The sequence below is a fragment of the Dama dama genome, chromosome 15 (assembly GCF_033118175.1).
Source record: "Dama dama isolate Ldn47 chromosome 15, ASM3311817v1, whole genome shotgun sequence".
NCBI classification, from domain to species: Eukaryota; Metazoa; Chordata; class Mammalia; order Artiodactyla; family Cervidae; genus Dama; species Dama dama.
The window spans coordinates 68,557,098-68,565,741 of NC_083695.1; the positions used below are offsets into that span (position 1 = coordinate 68,557,098).

At 59.0% G+C, this 8,644-nt stretch overlaps 1 protein-coding gene across 1 annotated transcript; it reads left to right on the forward strand.

The window, feature by feature from the left end:
• The first annotated feature begins 444 nt into the window (after nucleotides 1-444).
• LOC133070351 (T-cell leukemia homeobox protein 1) lies at nucleotides 445-3,572 on the forward strand. The gene is made up of 2 exons (XM_061162425.1): nucleotides 445-1,311; nucleotides 3,367-3,572. Exons 1-2 carry the CDS (start codon nucleotides 732-734, stop codon nucleotides 3,570-3,572), a joined length of 786 nt encoding a protein of 261 aa, XP_061018408.1. The 5' UTR covers nucleotides 445-731.
• The last annotated feature ends 5,072 nt before the right edge of the window (nucleotides 3,573-8,644 follow it).

An 8,644-nucleotide genomic window follows, 5' to 3' on the forward strand; every position in this document is an offset into this window, starting at 1 on the left:
TCTAACAAGCCAGACGAAGTTGGGAGTAAATCCTCTGGTTGACAGACTGCTGCTTCCCGGCTGAGCCCCTGGGGAGGTTCTTCAGTAGCTCTGGGTGCCCCTTCCCCAGAGGCCTGGTGGGCGAGCTCCTTTGGCCCAATTCTAAGCGAGGGGGTGGCTCCCGTCAGGCGGGGAAGAGGGCTCTGACCTCCACCTCCTTGGGGCCATCTGTCTATCCGTCTCTGGGAATGCCAGCCTCCTATTCTCTTTCTCCTTTGAAGCCTCTGCTTCGCCTCTTCTCTCTCTTCCTGAACTACTTCTCCGCGCTTCGGCCTCAGTCGCTCTGTCTCTGGCTCCTGCATCTGTCTCCGCTCCAGGCTTTCCTCTCGCCTTCTCCGCCCCTCCCCCGCGCTGTCATTCACCCCGCTCCTCTCCGCTCACAGCCAATGGAGAGACCCGGCCGAAACTGAGAGGCTAGCTCGCACAGGGCTTTTTCGCCTGGTGATTGATGTCCCAGAGTCAACAGCGAGCGAGCAGCCGGTGAGGGGAAGGAGCCGTAGGAGAGGGGAAGAATACGGCGCCCCCTCTCTCCTCCCCCCCCCCCACTTTAGCCCTTCTGCGCACTTCGCCTCCAAGTCTCCACGCAGCCAGGAGCCGCTGCCGCCTCCGCGCCGCCGCGCTCTGTCCCCGAGCCAAACACAGCGAGTGCCACCGCCCGGGCCCCCCCCGCGGGGCCGGGGTCGGGGGCCAGCATGGAGCACCTGGGTCCTCACCATCTCCACCCGGGCCACGCGGAGCCCATCAGCTTTGGCATCGACCAGATCCTCAACAGCCCAGACCAGGGCGGCTGCATGGGGCCCTCCTCGCGCCTCCAGGACGGAGAATACGGCCTTGGCTGTTTGGTTGGAGGCGCCTACCCTTACGGCGGCGGGGGCCCCGCAGCCGGGCCGGGGGCCGGGGGCGCGGGGGCCTATAGCGCTGGAGGGCCGAGTGGCCCGGGTGGCCCGGCGGGCGGCGGCGGCGGCGCCTGCAGCATGGGCCCGCTGGCCGGCTCCTACAACGTGAACATGGCCTTGGCGGGCGGCCCCGGTCCCGGTGGCGGCGGCGGCGGCGGCGGGGGTGGCGGCGGCGGGGGCGCGCTGAGTGCTGCGGGGGTGATCCGAGTGCCTGCGCACAGGCCGCTAGCTGGAACAGTGGCCCATCCTCAACCTCTGGCTACCGGTTTACCCACCGTGCCCTCCGTGCCTGCCGTGCCGGGCGTCAACAACCTCACCGGCCTCACCTTCCCCTGGATGGAGAGTAACCGCAGATACACAAAGGACAGGTTCACAGGTGAGTCCGGCCCGCGCGCGCCCCGCCTGGCCGCGGCCCCGGCTCTCCTCTACCCCTCCTCTGCCCCGGGGCTCCCCGCAGCCCCCTCTGCGGGCCCGGCCGCCCGGCTCCTCTGGGTGCTTCCCCCAAGTTCAGTCGTCCGCCGCCTCTCTTGCGGAATCGACTCGCTGGAAGAGTTCTAGCCTGGGCCCCTCTCCGTCTCTCCCACAGGATCCCTACTCTGAGAAGTTCTCCCTGACCCCCTCTCGGAGTCCCTGGGCCCGGTCAGGCGGAGGGAAGGGGTTGTAGCTTCGGGACTACCTTCCGCCAGCATTTGTGGCTCGGGGATCTTGGAGAAAGGGGCGCGATGTGAACAAACTGTTTCTTCCGTCCTGGCAGACGTTGTCTGGCCGAGGCGGCGAACCCCACAATCAGACTCAAGGGAAACAGGTTCCCCACCTTCCTTCCCTACAGACACACACACACACACACACACACACACACACACACACACACACACACACTCTCACTCACTTCGCGCTCCGAGATCCAGTGACCGTCGCGCTGCCGGACCCGGTAGAGGCTGTGAGCCGGAGTTAAGCCGCAGAGCTGGCCGGCCTTTCTTCCCGGACTGCGGGCCCCGTCCGGGTCAGTGGCAGGGACTAGGCTGAGACACCCGCTTCATTTTCGTTCTGTCCCGGCTCGGCGTCCTCCGCTCTGGGCCCAGCCTCGTTTTCTCCGGCGTGAATAATGCACCGGCCAGACCCGTGATCGATCGGTAGCCGAAAGAACCCCTGGGACGATAAAGCATTCGGCGGCGGCCGTCTGCCCTCTTCTCCGCTGCCTGCTCTGCGCCTTGCTTCTGCTCGCTTCGGCTCCCTCCGCTCCTGCTTCCGCTCACGGCACTCAGCTTTTGCTCCTGCGCGGGTCCTTTTCCACGCCGCCTCACTTCCCGCCGCCCCTAGCGTTCCCTGGATGCGAGACTGCGATCTTCCCGCCAGGCCAGGCCTCCAAGTCCGCTGGGAAACAATCCTGAGTTGAGCCTGGGTTCCTGGCGGGGCCTTAGAGAGAGACGAAGCAGGAGGCACAGGCGGCTGCCTAGATCGACCACGACGTGGGATTCCCGTGGGGCTCGGGCTCCAGGGCCCAACGGTAGAAGGGGAATAGGCAGTTAAGAGCTAGACCCTGGGCTAGGCTCGTGTTCCAACCTTGAAACTTGGCCTAGATTCTGGGTCAGTGGCAAAGAGGGGTTGGGGAAAGCAGAAGATCCATTCTGCTCTGGGCCTCAAGAAGGGCCCCTGTGCCCCAGCCGAAGTCCTCTAAGTTCTGGGGAGGCAGGGCCTAGTGCCCCGTCCTACTCCCCCTAGCCAGGCCAGTCTAATCTTAAAGGGCCCTGATGGAGCACCACCACCACCACCCCCAGCCTGGAACCACTGGGAACCCACTGGTGGAAAGGTACTCCACACAGCCTCCCCTAACCTTGCTTCAGCCCTAAAGAAGGCTCTGAAGGAGTTTATGACTGTCACCTTATGCATCTGCCTCTGTGCCTGTGCCTGTCGCCTGTGTGTCAGTTTGTCTGGGTCTATAGATCTCGAATTTGTCCCCTGTTGTATGTGATGTGTCTGTATGTTGGTGTGTGATGGAGGCCTCAGGTCAGGATCAAGGATTCCTGGCCTTGACCAAGGATGGTCTCTTACTGTTGAGCAGCTTCTCTGAGGCTGGAGGCCTGGGGCTATAGGGGAAATGCCACCTTTAGCTCGCTTCAACATGTCCCTCAAAAAGGCTGCATCTGTGTCTGATGGGCACATGGGAGCCCAGGGCTAGGGAGGCCTCTGTGGTGGCAGAGTCGTCGGCCTAGCGGGCCGCTGGGTGGGGGGCCATTTCAGGCCACAGGCTTGGAGCTGAGGGCTGACAGGAGGACCACAGCCCTGCTTTCGGGGTCTAGCCTCTGGGCTCGCTGACTCGCGGGGTGTCGGGCCTGGGACGCCTCCTGACGCTCTGCCGCTTGCCTCTGCCGTCTGTCTGTCTCTCCCGCTCCAGTGGCCCTCTCACCCTTCACTGTAACACGCCGTATAGGTCACCCCTATCAGAATCGGACGCCCCCCAAGAAGAAGAAGCCGCGCACGTCCTTCACGCGCCTGCAGATCTGCGAGCTGGAGAAGCGCTTCCACCGCCAGAAGTACCTGGCCTCGGCCGAGCGCGCCGCCCTGGCCAAGGCGCTCAAAATGACCGACGCGCAGGTCAAAACCTGGTTCCAGAACCGGCGGACAAAGTGGAGGTGAGCTGGCGGGGCGTGGGCAGCACAGTCTCTGGCTCCAGGCCTCTCCTGGGGAGTTCACACTCCCTCGATCGCTGCCTTCCGATGGTTCTGGTTCGGAGGAGCGGACCGCTCCGTTAGGCTCGCGGGGAGTGTGAAGCAACCATGGCCGGAGAGCCCCCGCTGCTTTGCTTTCTGGCTTTCTGGCCGTTACACTCAGTGAGGTTGTAGACGCGGCTGGTCTCTGCCGCTGCTTGGGGGATACGTCTGGATTTAAGCAGTCTACGCCGTCCGGGCTTCCGAGATCAGCGAGTCCTGAGGGACTTTTTGTTTGCGCAAACTTACGGGTACAGAGATGCCTTTTCTATCCTGTAGACTGGAGGCAGAATAGCACGCTCCCTGTTTCTGCGCCCCAGGCGGGGCTCCTGCTAGAGCGCCTGGGGCCCCAGACCGCGAGCCTGGGCCCTGCTGTCTCTCTCCTCCCTAGACGCCTGGCCTGGGCGCAGCGGGTACCCCACCCGGGAAGGGGAAAATCAATCTGCGCTGCCTGCGGCGGGGTTTCCAAGGGTCCCACTGAAAGGGGGATCAATCAGGAGCAGATGGGTATGTGTAAGAGAGAAACATTTTCTCTTATCCCGTCACACACCCACAGCTACACTCGTTTCCCCCACAAGCAGGCGCTTTCTCCGGTTGAACCCTTTTGCACCCCTGAATCCTTCCGCACATTTGGCCCGTGTGCTGGGTTCCACACACGCCGGGAGTTTCTTGCTAGCTCAGGTCTCAGGCGGGAGAGCAAGAGAGTCTGGGCGAAGTCCCCGGCGCCGGGCAGGGAGGGCCTGGGACCGGAGGAAGGAATTGGAGTTTCCTCTTTTTCTGAATGAAGGCGAGGAATCTGCCTGAGATTCCGCCACCGTGGCCACAAAGGAAGCCACTGCCCCGAGAGTCTGCTCCCCCCCCTTCCCACATTCCTGCTGCCGGGGAAGGGGTGGGGGACGCAGCTCAGACCTCAGGAAAGCTAGGGAGGGAGCAAGGACTGGAGCGGGGAGGGGGGAACGCACTTGGGTTCCCAACGCCATCCGGATCGGAGGCTACAGCCTAGGGGAGGGAGTCAGGCAAGCCTTGGGGGGCAGGGGGGGTGCGCACAGAGAAAAATAGTATAACAGGCTTAGAGAAACTGATACACAAGGTGGGGGCAAAGATAAAGACCCCACCCAGGGAGAAAATAAAACAGAGAGAGGGTGGACTTCCCTGGTGGTGAAGTCTTACGTATAATAAAGAAAAGCAATAGATGACTGAAACCTTTATTTTCGTTTCAAACAAATTCCCTTAAATTCTGAGAGAAGGAAGGAGGTGGGGTGAGAGAAAAATCAGAGAAAAAGACACAAAGCCTAAAGGAAGAGAAATAGTTTGAAATTCAGGGAAGAACGGGCAGACGAAAGACAGAAAGAGCTAAAAGGCAAGAAGGGGCGGCGAGAAGAAGGTCGGCGTCCGCTGCTGGGAGAGGCCCTCTCGCTGGCTTCGCTCGCCTTCATCGATCGCCTACAAATTGCTTCTGGAGGCCCCGGGGACTCCCATTAGGTCTGTCCACCTTAGAGACAGACGTTTGATCTCAGTTGACGGGGTGGAGGGGAGGCATTAAATGGAATAAGTGAGTCATCGCCTCCCTGGACCGCCTCGGAGGAAGCCAGTCGGTCCGGCGGGAATCCCGGCCGGCACAGGGCTTGGTGCAGGAGGTCCGGAGCCTGGGAGAGGTTCGCGGAGAGAAAGGGGGTGAAGAGGTCCATCATGGCAGCTCACATCCACTGGTCCCTGCCTCTGCCCTGGACTGATGGGAAGGGTGAGACCGCTCAGACTTGGGAAGACTCCTGGTCTTCCTCGGGTCTGGGGAGAAGCAAAATGCCATCCTAGCTCTGCTTGTGCCGTCCAAGGCCAGTGAGGGTGTGGGCCCTGCCTGGAGCCAGAGAGCCCCAACTGCTTGGGCCTAGCGGATCTCCCTACAGCTCCCCCAGAGTAGTACCTATCTACTTTTGTGGTTTCCAGTCTTTGTCGGAGTCAGAACCCTCAAGATAGGGGAGTGCTTTCAAGGGCCCCCAGCTGAATTGGGGGCCTCGAATGGGAGCTGCGCTCTCCCAGGCGGTCTCCCGGGAGCGCACCCGAAGCGTGGGTAACGGTTTGTCCCCGGTGCAGGCGGCAGACCGCGGAGGAGCGTGAGGCCGAGAGGCAGCAGGCAAACCGCATCCTTCTGCAGCTGCAGCAGGAGGCCTTCCAGAAGAGCCTGGCTCAGCCGCTGCCCGCGGACCCGCTGTGCGTGCACAACTCCTCGCTCTTCGCCCTGCAGAACCTGCAGCCGTGGTCTGACGACTCGACCAAGATCACCAGCGTCACGTCCGTGGCGTCGGCCTGCGAGTGAGCCTATCTGCTACTCTCTGAGAGACCCGAGACCCGGGCCCAGCCAAGGGGTCTCGAGGCCCCCGAGAGCCGGGACTCTAGCCCGCCCTCCGCCGCAGACTGCACACCTCCGGGGATCGCGGCGCCCCTCCGCACCGGCCCGCGCGCTCGCGCCGGCGCCGTTCTCTTTTGGGTGGAAAAGAAGAAGAGAGCGCGCAGGAAAGGGACTCGCCGCCGTCTCCCAGATGCCTACGCGGTCCCGCGCCTGCTGGAACTCTTCAGAGTCCTCCGTTTGCGTCTATTTTATTTTATTCTGATTTTTAACGTGGGACTGAGAGAGGCAGAAGAGGTGGTGGAAGAAGAGCTGGTGGGGTCCCTAGAGGACAGCATGAGCTGTCATTTGAACTTGCCCTGGGGAGACCCCCTTCTCTGTTCTCCACTCCCCGTAGTAGCCGGCCCACACGGAGGTGATTTCACTGTCCCTCCTGGTGTCTCCCCACAGTCACGCACAGGGGCCCTATGGCAGAGTGTCTTGCACACACAGGGTCATAGCCTTCACCCCCTTGGCTCATTCGATCAGGGGTGGCCCGGAGTCATTCTGAACAGCATGGCACTTCTCACCAATACAAGGCCACAGCCACACTGTGACACACCATCGCACACACAACAGCCACAACAGCGTCACTTGGCCTGCCAGACCCCTATCACACACCCTAGCCGCACCCAGGTACGCACAGGCAGGTTTCCACACAAAAAGCCTATTTCTCCAGATCCTGTTCGTAGGGGGGGTTTAAGTTATGCACTTATAAGGTGTTTTCTGTGTAACCTTTTTATAAAGTGCTTGTGTAATTTATGTGAAAAAAATAATAAAACCCTCCGAATCCGGAGTCAAGGCTGCCTGCTCCTTGCTGAGCCCAGCACCTTGCAGCTACTTGGGTCTGGTGTGAGCTGGTGCAGCCAGGGCAGCCCCTTGTACTTAAGTTTGAAGGACATCTTGGGGTCAGGACCTGTCAGGTTCTGGAGAGAGGAAAGGAGGAGGAGGAGAAATGAAGAGAAGGCAGCACTGAGAAAAGTTGGGAGAGCCAGTGTCTTCTGGGACAGTTAGTGCTCAAGATTTGTCTTTGGGAGTGAGAGTTATGTGTGTGCACTGTGTGTTTGTGATGGTGTGGGCAATCAGGATGTTATACTGACAATGAATGTTTGTATAGTAAGTGTTCAAGTGTGTAATTTTGTATGCAGTTGTGTGTGCTTATTTTGCTTAAGTTGTGAATCAAAACTACCATTATATATACAGACTTGTATTGGTATGTGTGTGATCATGTGTTAATGTGGCTTTTTGGGTAGTTGTATAATCACCCACCAACATCCGTGATTGTTAGTGAATCAGGTGCTAATATTTGTGAGAGTACATATTAGTTTCTCCTTATTAATCTATTTTTGTGTTAAATGTATGAATGTTTATGGTTGTATACCATCTATAACTGATTGTATGTAATCATGTGTTAGAGGTATATTTCATTGTATGAGTGATACTTGTCTAGGATTGTATATAATTGGGGGAGTGAATTAATGGGGAGTATGGATCACTGTGAATGACACGTCTCTGTGGTGAGTGTGTATGGTATTGTGTGAGTGGGTATAATTGTACACTGCTGGGGTACATGATGGTGGGGTGTGCAGATCCATTGTAGGGGTATACACATCTGCTAGGGGTTTGGGGTTCTAGGACCTTACCCAGCAAGCTGCAGAGATTGGAGCATTCTATGAGTAATCGGACCAGTATCTTCTGTGGTGTTTGAAGCAAGGCTTCCCAGCACCCAGACTAGCCTGGCCTAGGAGGGATCTGAAAAACTGACTTCCCGGCGGGACCTTCAGGGAGCCCCCCCACCAGACCACTCTAGCCAGGACAGCAGCCACAGTACACAACACTCCCCATAACATTTAGTCCCCCACCTACCAGACCAATGTCAGGATATACAAAACTGACTTAAGCCTGCTTTTCTGGAAGAAGCTAGGTGGTAGAGGCTTTGGGAAACATGCCATCCTGGGGTAGTGGAGTGGGGACATAGGCTGCTCTTTCTTTAGGATGGAAGAGTGAGAGAACTTTGTGGCTAAAAACTGTTCATGTAGGTAGAGCAGTCTGAGTGTGCACCCAGACTGGGGTTGAGGGCAGGAGAGTTATGGAAACCATCAGAGCCCTCATCCTGGCCTAGACTGCCCTCTTGGCTCTGCCATATCACAGAATAAAGCACAACAACCTCCAACCCAAAGAGGCCCAGGAGGAAATTTGGCTGAGTGGGGAAGGGGCACAGCTTGTCCACGCCTATCTGTGCTCCTCTTTGAGCAGGATCTGGGCAGGAGAGGAGGATTCTGAGTCTAAAGGACTTCCAAGATGGAGGGGCTACCCCAACCCCAGACCTACCGGGTGACCTGGCCAGACCCTGACAGTGTGTGGGTTGAGGGGAGAAAGTTCTGGTCTCAAAGCCAGGTCTGCAGTGGGCCTCCTGCCTGTGCCGGGGGCAGCGGCATCCAGCACCGGGCCAAGCGAAATCGAAATCCGGAAATGGCCTCCTGGAACCACAGAATTCTGCTCCTCCTACCTGGGTAGGTCTGGCTCTCCCTCCCCTCCTGCTGAGACTGGAGCTGCCCAGCCCAAACCATTTTCATTTGGTGCGATCTCTCCACCATTTGCGCCTTTAAGAGGCACCT